Below are 14,140 nucleotides of genomic sequence, written 5' to 3' on the forward strand. Positions count from 1 at the left end.
TGCTGGGTTACATGAGGAGTTCAAACCCAGTTTGGGAGACTCGGTGAGGCCTTGCCATAAAACAAACAAACAAAAAACGAGAGAGAGAGAGAGAGAGAGAGAGAGAGAGAGAGAGAGAGAGAGAGAGAGAGAGAGAGAACTCCTCCATGGGTGTGAGCGGTTACACCATTTATTCCACTAGGTGGCGACATCTCTCAAGATTGCATTTATCCCTACTCTTCCAAGTAATTTCTGACTGGAAAAAAACAACAAACAAAACCCGCCAAACAGGTGTACCTCAGGAGTCAAGTCACAAAAATAATGTGTTTTTTTCCATTCTATTACCGTCTGAGCTATGGTTTCTATCTATTGCTGTGACAAATCGCCATGAGCAAAAAGTAAGCTGGGGAAGAAAGGGTTTACTCAAGCAGAGCTGGAACCTGGAGGCAGGAGCTGATGCAGAGGCCATGGAGGGGTGCAGCTTACTGGTTTGTTCCAAGTGGCTTGCTCAACCTGCTTTCAAAATAGAACCCAGGACCACCAGCCCAGGGATGACACCACCCACAATGGGCTGGATCCTCTCCCATCAGGCACTAATTGAAAAAATGCCTTATAGCTGGGTCTTATGGAGGCGTTTTCTCAGCTAAGGTTCCCGCCTTTCGGATGAGTCTGGTTTGTATGCCAGGCTGACATCAGACCAGCCTGCACGGCCACTGGATCATGACAAACAGCAGCGCTAGTTTTACAGGACGTCAGCACCCGCGTGACCAGCGTGTGCACACGCATTAAGCCAACCTTTCAGCACTGTTCGGGTGGCACAAAATAAAGCCTGGGACAACAGGTACCTATTGATTAATCTTGCCAGTTAGTAGCTCGCTGAGCAAATGAGATGAACAATCCTGAAAACAAACAGGTCATAATGCTATAACCCACTAAATATCGAACCTCACCCTGCATGGTGTGCCTGTCTGTCTGTCTCTCACCTGCCGCAGCCGCGGCTCCTCACGGGACTGGCTGCTTCATCTCGGTCTTCCACCCACCACGCGGCTCCTGCCTAGGACCCTGTGGCCCTCATGTACCACATGAGCACTCGGGAGCTCCCTGCCTGGGACTGGCTGCCTTCGTAGTCACCACGGTCTCAGGACCCGCTGCCCACTGCTGCCACTTGGGGGCCTGCAGCGTTTTATTATTACCATAACAGTTAGGACGAGAAAAACGATTAGCCCTTATATCCTCTTTAGTAACTCGTGCCCAGTACCTGCACCCGGACTTCTTCCTTCCCTTGTATTTACCCTTTACTTTCTTTTCTATATATTTTACTCAACCCACACTCTACATTTGCTTATATATTTACATGTTTATATATTTGCATATGCTTATACATTTACATATATACTTGTATATGCATATATGCATGCATACTTGTATATACCTATATACTTGTATATGTGTAAATGTATATATGTTTATATATTTGCACGCTCATATATTTGCATGTTTATATATTTACATATGTTTATATATTTACATATGTTTATATATTTACATGTTTATATATTTGCATATGTTTATGTATTTACATATGTTATTGATAGGTTCTATCCTCCCTCTCTCTGCCCCCTCTCCCTTTTAGAGACAAGGTTTCAAATTTGCTAAGAATGACTAGGAACTGATAACAAATTTGCTAAGAATGACTAGGAACCCCTGAATCTACTGTGTGATTGTGGGCGTGTGTGTGTGTGTGTGTGTGTATTAATAAAAAAAAACACATTCTAAAACATATCTATATCCTTCCAAGGCCACAACACTGAAGTTTCACATTCCCTGATCTGTGCAGCAAATCCTCTAACCAGGTTTGGTATCTCACATCATTTGTCATGAATTTGGTGATCAGCAATTATTTCCAATACAAAATTACTACACACTAATAACATTCTTTTCCTCAACAGGAGGGGTGAGACACATCTGTGTACTTAGCACTCAGGCTATAGAGGCCAGAAGAACAGAAATTCAAGGTCAACCTTAGCTACCAACAAAAGTAACATCATAACCAAACACAAAACCTTACCCAAAATAATTCATATTATCTTCCTCACCAGATATGGTACTCTGTACACATATGTAACTCCAACTCTGTGGCAATCCAGCACTGTGGTTATCTGCATACATGTAACTCCAGCACTGTGGTAACCTGCACACATATGTAATTCCAGCACTAAAAAGGCTGGGGATGAGGAATGCCGAAAGCCTAAGGCTAGCCGATCTCCATAGCTACTACAGGCCAGTCAGAACTATATATGCAGGACAGTGTCTCAAGACACAAATGATCAATCAAAACCCCAAACATAGCCGGGTGGTGGTGCTGCACGCCTTTAATCCCAGCACTTGTGAGGCAGAAGCAGGTAGGTCTTTGAGAATTCGTGGCCAGCCTGGTTCACAGAGCGAGTTCCAGGACAGGTTCCAAAGTTGCAAAGAAAAACCCTGTCTCGAAAAACAAAAACAAACAAAAAGATGAAAACCCCAAACATGACACACACACACACTCCTTCTAAACTCTGCCTGCACTTTATTTACCTAATGCTGCTTTTCAAAAATACTGAGGTGTGAGCCCTGCTGCAAATATTCCAATTCTACTACTGTGGGCAGAAACCCTGCATCTATCTTAGAAGAAAAATCCCCGAGAAATCCCAGTGTTGCACCAGGTCAGAAACATCAGAACCACATCACATGCTGCCCCCTCCTCCTCCGCTTCCTGCTTCCATAGCAGACATTGGTCCCCTTTCTGTCCCCAGGACCCTTCCCCATTACTTTCTCATCAAAAGCCCCCACTTCTCACTTTAAATGACATTTCCATCAACAGCTCCTTTATTCCCCTCCTTTCTTGGAGCCAAGGTCTCTAACAATAAATTGTAACTCAGATACCTCAAATTTCTCAAGAAGAAATATGAATATGTCAGAATATGTCAAAGAGTTCCGCTGAGCACCGGCCCTGTGAGCTCAGGCTCTGTTTGTTTTGCTGAGACATGTTTCATGCATGTATCCCAGACTATGCTCAAACCATGCAGCTGGGGATGACCTTGAACGTCTGACCCTCCTGCCTGAGCGCCAGAATTACAGGCATAGTTTAAGTGGTGCAAAGCACGGAAACCAGAATTTCATGCATTGCAAGCTCTCGCCCTTTAGCTCCTAACACTTCATTTAATGTTAACTCCAGTGGCCAGGGAAAGGAGGCAACGTAGAAAGACTGATAATCGAGACATCACTAGTGTCCAGCAAGGCTGGAACAAGCATTGTCCTTCAAAAATAGCAGAACCTGGAAACCAGGCCTGATGCTGTTTACCTCAGGGCGTGCCAGGTAGGTGAAAGGTTGTATGATAGTCGAGAATGAAATCATCTTCCTGGTGACTCAGAGCAACAGAGAAAGGGCCCACAGACTTTCCAGCTACTCCTCCTCCGTACCCCTCCCAAGAAAAATTAATAAATTCACCTTGGGACCCTCAGAAGGCTTACCTTACCCTGTATCTTCAGGAGGGCACATCCAAAATGGTTACTAGTTACATCCAGCTCCTGTCCTCTGTTAGAGATGACCACAGAGGAACAACCTGCGTAGTCCTTTAACAAAGTTATTTCCTATTAAAGGCCCGTACAGTGGGCTCTGGGATGGAGCTCGGATGGTAGTGTTTGCCTACCATGCAGGAAGCCCTGGGTCCATTCCCATCACCACAGACCCAGGCCTGGCAGCACATGCCTGGAAACCTGCAGTTCAAGAGGTCAGGGCAGGGGCCTCAAAGTGCAAGAGCATCCTCAACTGTGTCACAAGTTCAAAGCCAGCTTTGGCTACATGAGACTTGGTCTCAGGAGAAAAAGAGGACGCATCCTGAGGAAGGGCACTATGGTTGTCCTTTGACCTCTATGTGAACACACACAGGGTTGGGGCTCAAAAGATTTGGTAGATATGGGGGGGGGGGTTCCACCAAAATCTTAGACATCAAGTGTCAGAGTTCAGAAGTGAAGTCTTTTCAAACAATGGGAACCTCCCAAATCGCTGATCCCAGCTTGAGACTTCACAGGGCTGGCTGGGCCGTGGTGGCGCATGCCTTTAATCCTAGCACTCGGGGGCAGAGGCAAGCAGATCTTTGTGAGCAGATCTTTGTGGAACAAGAGCTAGTTCCAGGACAGCTAGGGCTGTTACACAGAGAAACCCTGTCTCAAACAACAACAAAAGACTTCAGAGGGCTCACAGTAGCGCCCTCTAGATGCCTAGAATGCATCAGGTCCTACATTTGGTCCCCTAGACTGGGAATAGGAAATGCCTTCCTGAGACATATCTGATAGGCTGAGAGACCTCAGTTCCAGGTGTTCATCTCAGCTGCCTCAACTTTATCCTCAACCAAGACACTCAGCCATTGGTAAAGGAGGAGCCCAGGCAACTCAGGCAACCATGCGCTTCTAGTTTCCTCTCTTGGCATGATTAAAGAGGCTAAAGAGGGATCCACGGGCTCAGTGTGAAGCACTGGGACCAGGTTCCACCAGCTCATGGCGATTTTTCAATCACAGGTTGTCTACAGACGCAACATGGAGCCGTGTGTGTGCACATTTGTCTCCCGATACAGGTGTGTGTGTGTGTGTGTGTGTGTGTGTGTGTGTGTGTGTGTAGGGGTTGGAACTCAGGGCCTCACACATTAGAGCACACTATCTCTCCATGGCTTCCACAAAGAAGAGAACAAAGCGAGGCATACTTCACAGTGGTTACCATGTGGTTTTCAGGTTGCACATACCCAAAGCTACTTACGCACGTGGGCACTGCGTGGCATCCCATTAAAGCACTGAGCCTTTGGAAGTCTGTAGGTCAAAATTTTATGGAGAATAAAACAAGGGCTTAAAGTCTCCAGTGCTTAGACTCTGGTGACCATCAGAGTCTGAGTACGTCAGCATCTTGTGTGACCAGATTCGCAACAGGAGCCTAGAGCTGTGCCTGGCATCCGGTGGGATGGGATGTGGTTTAAGGCAGCTTTGTAAGATGGCATATAAATGTAGAAAATTAAATTATTTAATTAAAAGAAAAATCTTGAAAATTTTCTCATCAGAAAAGGGTGGCATGATAAATCCCTTGCAGAAGTTAATATTATCCAACATCCTATGTGTATTGACAACCAAGAATAGCCATCACACCCTGCTTTACTATTGTGAGGGCTCATTTTGTCTGAGATGGCCACTGTTTGCCTACCCAAATCACAACCTACAAGCCACGCTAATAAATCCTCTTTATATATACAGTTATACATACACACATACATACATACATGCATACAAGTACATTCTATCAACCTGTTCCTTTAGAGAACCCTGACTAACAAAATTATCTCATATTTCTTCTTTGAAAGAAAGATATGAAAATCTCTCTCGTCCCTATATCTTACAGTCTTTGTATTTATGTTATTTACTAAACAAAACAGAGGTTAGAAGGCAGTATGTTGGAAATACCCTACTTTATAGACACAAAATAAGATGGCCCTTGGTGATACAAATAAGAATATGTAAATTCGACACACGGCACCTTCACATGCCCCAGCTACACAATGTCCATTTGCTATGTGGTCACCGCAAAGGAACAACGCAGGGCAATGAGAAGCAGGCCCTAGCTTTACCTGCTTCTTAAAATCAAAGGCCTTTAAGTTAGCCAACAGGCATATTCCTGACCCCAGCCAACACATTTATAGAAATTCCAACCTTCGGCACTTGCTTCTATCACATGAGGTAATTTCATTTCCAGGCTGCCCCAGCCTTTACCCACCAGCTTCCAGGGACATAATCTTCACCAAACCAAACCACAGTGCACAGGAAGCAAAGCCATGATGCCACTCCCTGCCCCAGGGGACGGATGCTGAAGATAAGAAGCCACTGCACTTGGCTTATGAGTTCCAGTGAACTACCTGAAGGTGCCCTGCACTGGGTCCCCCTCTCTTCCCACCGCCCAGGTAGACGAGCATCTGGATCCCTTTGTGTACAGTAAGCACATGGGAAATTAAGAAGAAAGCTGTTGCTTCTGAGTTTTAGCCTCTAAAGACTTTGAATCCATCTCATCTACCCTTCTGTGTTCTCTAAGTCTAGACTCAAAAGGAACACCTGTTCCACTGGAGTCAGGAGGCTTCGAGGTAGAGAAGGGCAGGTAGAAAGAGCTCAGGGCTCAGGGTGTGTTGTCCATGGTTGACACCGAAGTCCCGAGGGCAAGGAAAGAAGATCCCGCAATGAACAAGACTCTCCCAGTGCCAAGTAAGCAGGCCCGACTTCCTTCCTTCCTTCTCTAGGCCTTTGAGTAACTATAGTACCGAGACTATTGAAGGGCCCTCGAGCTTCCTCGCCATCATATTCTACGGCCTCACTCTCAGGGCTTGGCTCCTTCGGGATTCTGTCCCTGGCCAGTGGTCCATGCCTAAAGACACAGTTTGTTAGATGATTCCTGTTTTGTTGAGCTTCAACAAGAATCCTCGGTGATCTGGGAGGCCTAGCTGCAGGTTCAGAAATGCCTCAGGGATGTACAAAGAAAACTCAGCTAAATCTGAGGTGGCAGGCAGGCTCCTCAGCCCTGCTGTGTGGTCCCAGGCATCCGTCCACAGGGTGGGGCTGCCTGGTGCCTCAGGAGAGAGTTTTTCACACAGACTAGAGCGGGAAGGAGTGCCTTAGACCTCAGGTCTGCAGTGGGGAAGAGAGAGGAGAGCCATGAATAAGATGTCAGAGGGAAGGGAGAACGGTGACATAAGCAGGCGGTGCCCTCACTGTCTATCACTTGGCGTTAGCAGCTTTCTCTATTTCCGCTTCTGTAATCAGGAAGGCAGGAGGTCTCTACAGCCTCTAATCTGGAGTCAGCCCCCACGCCGCCGCCTACATGTCTACTTAGCACGTGTGTGTGTGTGTGTGTGTGTGTGTGTGTGTGTGTGTTATGTGTGTGTCTTTGTGTATGTCTGTCTGTGTGGTGTGTATGTGTGTGTCTGTGTGTCTGTGTGTGGTGTGTGTGGTTTGTGTGTCTGTGTCTTTGTGTATGTATATCTCTGTGTGTCTGTGTGTATGTGTATGCATGTGTGTGGTATGTGTGTCTGTGGTATATGTGTGTGTTAGTTCATGCTCCTATGAATGTGTGAGATCAGAGGTGAGCACTGGCTATTTTTTCTATTGCTCTCTATTTTTTATGACAAGGTCTCTCAGTGAACCCAGGACTCAGCAATCCAGTTAGACTACCGTACTCACAAGCCTCCAAATTCTCCTGTCTTTTCCTCAGGGTTGGAATTTAGCATGCACCGCTTTTTTGTTTGGTTGTTGTTGTTGTTATGAGGGCTGGGGATGGAAGCCGGGTCCTCATGCTGCACAGAAAACACTCTGTCTACTGAGCCAGCCTCCCTAACCTTGTTTTCTGAGACAAAGGGCCTTACTGTACAGCCCAGATCGGCCTAGAAATTGTTACACAGCCCAGACTGGCCCTGAACGCATAGCAACTCCCGTCTCTAGTCAAATGCTAGGTTTACATAATAAACCACAATACTATACTTCCTGAGTGATTTATATAAGAATTTAGAAATTTAGACTCTTTCTGCATTCATGATACAGCCGGTAACTTGATGGGGGAAGGTTATCTGTCTATTGTGTTATTTTCATTGGTCAATAAAGAGACTGCCTTGGCCCCTTGATAGGACAGAAAATTAGGTAGGCGGAGTAAACAGAACAGAATGCTGGGAAGAGGGCTATGAGCCAGACGCCATGGAGCCAGCCACCAGGTCAGACATGCTGAATCTTTCCCGGTAAGCCACACCTCGTGGTGTGATACAGATTAATAGAAATGGGTTAATATCAAGATATGAGAGTTAGTCAGTAACTAACTCTCTAGAGATAATGGGCCAGGCAGTGCTTAAATGAATACAATTTGTGTGTTGTTATTTCTGGGACTAAGCTAGCCATGCAGGAGCCAGGCGGGATGAAAAGCAGGCCTGCCCGCAGCCCCTTACAACAGATGGCGCCAACGTGGATAACTGAATCTACAGAAAGCTTGAGAAAGCTTGGGAACGAATAGAGTAAAGCATGTTTTGTTGGTAGCAGCAATTTCTCGGGTCTGCTCTGCTTGCTAGAGGCAAGCAAATGCTCTCATCTAAGAGAGGCTTCCTGACTCAGCTTTAGCTGCAAAACGTTGTAGCTCATTAAGAGGTCCTGCCACGAAACACTTAAACGGTGTTGGTGAAATGCTGAACGCATGCTTTTCGGGTTTTCAGTCGTAGCAGGAAAAAAGCTGCGCTGTTTTAAAATGCCAGCTTTCTGGGCCGTCCTGCCAGGGCAAACTCTGACTCTTTCAGGCAGGCAGTCCGACTGACTGTGGTCTGTGAGCAGAATGATGCAGCTTGCTTGCTAGCAAGGACCTTAAAACACGACAAGTTGTGGCAATGAACACAGCTGTGGCTGGTATCTCAGCTATGAGTCTGGAAAGCTAAGGAATGAGCTGGATCTAGCTGTCAAAGCCACGGCTTCCCATATTGCTTTGTAAATTAAAGGCTCATGTGGTCAGAAAAAGAGAGATAAACAGTAAAGAGAGATTCAAAGATGAAGAAAACCTCTAAATGGTTTACACTGTGTAATTGCAGGCTAAAAGTTAAAGTTCTTAAAGTTAAAAGGAAAGAAAGAGAGTAGTTGGGTGTGGTGGTACACACCTTTAATCCCAATGCCTGGGAGGCAGAGGCATATTGACCTCTGTGACTTCAAGGGGTAGAGGTAGATTGACCTCTGTGACCTCAAGGTGTGGTAGTACACGCCTTTAATCCCAATGCCTGGGAGGCAGAGACAGATCTCTGTGAGTTCAAGGTGTGGTAGCACACACCTTTAATCCCAGCACTGGGGAGCAGAGACAGACAGATCTCTGTGAGTTCAAGGACAGCCTGGTCAACAGAGTTATTCCAGGACAAAGATATACAGAGAACCTGTGTCAAAAAGTAAAAGTAAAAATAAAAGAAATAGAGGTTAAAAATAAAGCTGCATAAAGATGGAAAATACACAAAGAATCTTGATACTGTATGCTATTATGCTCTCTTTAAATTGTTTAAATGCTGAGAAAGGAGCAACAGCTGCTAAAAGACTTTTGTTTATAAATGCTGCTGAACTAATCCAAGATAGATATGTTGAAAATACCTTGACTTCAGAATTTTGTTCTAAGAATATGATGCTTTGGAAAGGAGGTTCTTCTTTTGTTTTCACAGAGGATGAGACCCTGTGGATTGCTTCTATCCCAATATGGTATGATAGACCACGCCCTCCTGAAAGGTTTCTGTGAACACCCTCAAAAAATTTCTTCACTCAACTGCCGACTGAGATGAACCTGGCAGACAGGTTATACCATGAAAGACCTGATTAACTGCGCCCCTATACAGCAGGAAGAAGTTTGGAGAGAAATAACTACGTCCATATTCCCAAATATTGTTTATAAATGTTCTTTTACATTTAAAGGGGGATATGATATAGATATGAATAATTTGCTTTGTTTTGGATTTTAAGGTCAATTTTGTATATATGTTTCTGATCTTGATTGAGGTATTGTGATTGTGTAGTTTATTTAAAAATGCAATGTATAATTAAAAATATAGGTTGTTAATGGATAATACTAGCTTGTAGTAACGTTAGTCTGATTTTCTAGAAGTGCGTAGATATATTTCAGATAGACATTCATATCTTTCAAAGACTACAGAACATGGCATTTAATGTTTTAATAACTTAGGACTTTTCATGACAATGAGACACGTCTGCTCCTGGCAGTACCAATCTACTTCAAGAGGAAGATGGGCATCAAAGAGGCTCCTTATGGAGTTGGTTAGCCATTTGGACAAGAAACTGCTCTTGCCTAGACTGTTATATAAACTGGACACAGAGAACCCGCAGAGAGAGGACTGCTGAACTTGCCTAAAGGTGAAATGATCTTTCGGGGTTCCTGATTCATGAAAGAGTCTGCGAGACATTCTGCAGGACGCAGAAGATAGTGACTGAACTGCCTTTGAAATTTCCTGCTTCATGGAAATGTCTGCTGGATATTATGGGCCTAAAGGCCAAAAATGGATGCCCCAACGATACAGAGGAACTTTGGGTGACTGTCCAGGCAATGAGATGTCTCTGTCATTTCTAGAGTTTTGGAAGTTGCTTACTTCTTGTTTACTTAGGTAATATTATATCCTTCTGGAGTCTTTGATGGAATTGAAGAATGGATAGTCATAGTTATAGTTTTCCATTATTATGATAAAGATATAGTTATAAATATTGTAACTGTAATTCTTGCTTGATAACTGTTTTGTTATATGTAATTTTACTATGTTAAAATGAAAGCCTTTCTTTTTTGTTTAAACAGAAAAAGGGGAAATGATGGGGGAAGGTTATCTGTCTATTGTGTTATTTTCATTGGTCAATAAAGAGACTGCCTTGGCCCCTTGATAGGACAGAAAATTAGGTAGGCGGAGTAAACAGAACAGAATGCTGGGAAGAGGGCTATGAGCCAGACGCCATGGAGCCAGCCACCAGGTCAGACATGCTGAATCTTTCCCGGTAAGCCACACCTCGTGGTGTGATACAGATTAATAGAAATGGGTTAATATCAAGATATGAGAGTTAGTCAGTAACTAACTCTCTAGAGATAATGGGCCAGGCAGTGCTTAAATGAATACAATTTGTGTGTTGTTATTTCTGGGACTAAGCTAGCCATGCAGGAGCCAGGCGGGATGAAAAGCAGGCCTGCCCGCAGCCCCTTACAACAGTAACTGAATTCCCTGTTTATGCTGGGGTGCTTTTGAGCACAATTGATTTAGCAATGAATAAAAAATCTCCACTATCCCCACATGCATTAATTAATATTGCAAACATAATAGGTCACATGTACAGCCTGTCAAACATGGAAGACGGCTTCAGAGAGGTCATAACGCAGAGGACAGCAGCCGGCGTTTTCCATGGGACTGTCATGGAAGGGAGAACCTGAAGGAAGACAAGTGAGCAGACAAAGGGACGGAGAGCATCGGGCAACGCTGGCCGGAGACAGACATGAGATGTGCCGTTACCACAGAAACCACTGCCACATCATTCATGTGCAGCAGTCCTACAGCTGCTCAAGAACACAGCTCATCAAAGAGCCAGCAGAGACGATCCCACCACAGGGTTAGCAATAGCTACACAACTAAGATGTGTCGAGCACACTGCTAGCTCCCCGAGTCACGGAAACTCACTTAAGAAAGCAGTGCTGGCTGTAAACAAGATTCTCTAAAATTCCAACAGTTTTTAGCCTTAAAAAGTTATATCAAACTTACAGGTTGCTAGTTCTAGTTAACTACCCACACATGGACATGGACACACAACACACAGACATGGACACGCACACTCACACATGGACATGGACACCCACACCAATACATAGACATGGACACTCACACCCACACATGGACATGAACATACACATCCATACATGGACATGGACACCTCCACACACACATAGACATGGACACACACACCCACGCGTAGACATGGACACACACACCCACGCATAGACATGGACACACAACCCATACATAGACATGGACACACACACACAAAGACATGGACACACTGCTGGTGACTACTCACTCGATGGACACAATGACGGCGTTCAGCTCCTCGGCCATGGCGGTACACAGCTGGTCATAGTAGCTGATTCCTGTAAGAAAGGAACAGTTGCTACAAAAGTGGCCCTTTGGGTTGTCCACGCTTACATATGTCTGAGCACAGACTGTGTTTAGACTAAGAAAACAATAGCAACAAACACTGAAAAATGCATGTGAGCCAGGTATGGTAGCACTTGCTTCTAATCTTAGTACCTAAGAGGCAGAGGAAGAGAGATCAGGAGTTCAAGGCTAGCATGGAGATGTCCCAGGAATATGTGAGACTATGTCAAAAAAAACAAAAGAGAAGAAGGGGAGGGAAAGGAAGGGACAGGGATGGAGGGAGGAGCGGGGAGAAGATTAGAAAGTGAGAGAAAGAAAACAAGAGATGTGCAAAAAGAGACACATTCAAATGCAAAAATTAAATCTATTTTCTGATAAAATGCAATTACTATAACTAATGAGAAATCAGTATCAGGTTAGTTTTGAGTATGTTTTTAACTTACCAAACATTTATTTCAAAATGGGCTATATGAAATGCAACAAATTAATTCTGACTTTTGAAGCACTTCAAATATACCCTTTCAAAGCAAATCATAAAAAATTAGCAGTTTTCTTTTTCAAATTTTAAGATTTTTGCATGTTTAACATCCTTATATGCCGTGTGACTCAGGAAAAACAGCAAAGTGAAGAATATGGTAGTCTCTTTAAGTCAACACAAAAAGTAAAATTTTAGGTGATTTTAGCATTTCCTAGAAAGGGGACTCAAACATCCTCAGGAACAACAGTAATTTTAAGAGGTCAGATTTGATTTGTTCTCTTTGTTCTTTCAGTATTTTAAATCCCATCAGACAGGGATGTAGCTCACTTGGTAGAGCACTTGCCTGCATACACGAAGCTTTGGTTTGATCCTTGCCCCACATGAACTGGGGGAGGAGGCACATACCTGTAATCCCCACACTTAGAGGTGAAGGCAGGAGAATCAGAAGTTTAAGGTCATTGTCAGCCACAGAGGGAAGCTAGCCTAGAGCACATGAGACCCTGTCTCGAAACAAACAAGTAAACAATCAAAAAAGACTTACTGTCTCAGCAGATCCCCTAATATTACCTGCCTCATGGGCTTGCAAAGCAGCCTTAGAAACAGAAGGCGTAAGAGTGCGTGTCCACCTGCACACGTTCACAGCCCAGCTCTCCTTTGGTACATCAGCCAAACCTGCACACGCTCACCAACCAAACCTGCACACGCTCACCAACCAAACCTGCCCAAGCTCACCAGCCCAGCTCTCCTCTGGAACACCAGCCAAAATTGAGGAGCAATGGCCAGACTGACTTATGATCACAGCCTTCTGCCACCCATACTTCCTGTCTTGACATCTCTCCTGACAAGAGTCCATCTTTCTACTCTTTTTGGATCTCTGTCTCTAGCACACACAAGAGTGACTGTAATGGTTAACACTGGTTGTCAATTTTACAGGCTGGAGAATCACCTCTGGGCATGTCTGTGACAAGTTTCTAGACGTTTGAACTGGGCAAGGAAGACCCATCCCGACTGTGGTGGTACTATTCCATGGGCCCGGCTCCCAAACTGAAAAGAACAACTATTTGTTGATACCGTGTGACAGTCCACCTCACGCTCCTGCCCGTGGCCTTCCTGCCACGATGTACCATACCTCAGAACGTGAGCTACAATAAGCTCGCCCTCCCTCCCTTCTTTCCTCCCTCCCTCCCTCCCTCCCTCCCTCCCTCCCTCCCTCCCTCCCTTCCTTCCTTCCTTCCTTCCTCCCTCTCTCCTTCCTCCCTCCCTTCCTTCTTCCCTCCCTCCCTTAATCTGCTTCGTGTTCAGCATTTTGTCATAGCAATAAAAAGCAACAGATACCCATGGTCCAGGTCTGACCACCGCTGTGAGTATCTGCACTAAAGCCGCAGTACTGGACAAACGTCCATATTCAGTGAGCATGTGTTGAAATTGGGAACAGAGCAGTGAGTGACAGAATAAATGACGGGTGTGTAGCTCAATGAAATGGAGTTGTGAAAGAAAGCTGTACATTCTTATATTTTCTGCATTAAAAATTTACAAATAATATAATAAAAAAGAGACCAAGTTTGCATTGCTTTTCTTTCTATTTTGTTAAAATGACCTTTTCATGTGTGTGTCTATGTGTGGCAGGGCATGCACGACGTGATGTTCACGTAGAGGTCACGACGTGATGTTCACGTAGAGGTCAGAGGACAACTTCTGGGAGTCAGTCTCTCCCTTCACCATGTGGGTCCCACGGATGGAACCAAGTCATCAGGCTTGGTGACCACCACTGTGTCTCCTGGGCCATCTCCTGCCATTACTTTCCAGTCACAGAGAATACCCAAAGCTCCGGCCTGAGGATGAGGAACCATGGTAACCAGAGGCAGAAGCCCCATCCTTCTGAGACAGGCTATGCTAAGCAGCCTGCTTCTTCCAGTCCCTTCTGCTCAGAGAGATGCCCAACTCCACAGGAAACACCCCTGCACTTGGAAATGCTGTT

At 44.9% G+C, this 14,140-nt stretch overlaps 1 protein-coding gene across 1 annotated transcript in view; it reads right to left on the bottom strand.

Moving 5' to 3' along the window:
• The window catches only part of Nceh1 (neutral cholesterol ester hydrolase 1), a 62,908-nt gene that overhangs the window by 6,864 nt on the left and 41,904 nt on the right, over positions 1 to 14,140 (bottom strand). The window contains exon 3 of the mRNA XM_048452631.3: positions 11,608 to 11,677. Within this exon, the coding sequence (XP_048308588.3) occupies positions 11,608 to 11,677 (70 nt within the window). The remainder of the gene's footprint in view (positions 1 to 11,607; positions 11,678 to 14,140) is intronic.

Source organism: Myodes glareolus, chromosome 20 (genome assembly GCF_982192425.1).
Source record: "Myodes glareolus chromosome 20, mMyoGla1.1, whole genome shotgun sequence".
Taxonomy (NCBI): domain Eukaryota; kingdom Metazoa; phylum Chordata; class Mammalia; order Rodentia; family Cricetidae; genus Myodes; species Myodes glareolus.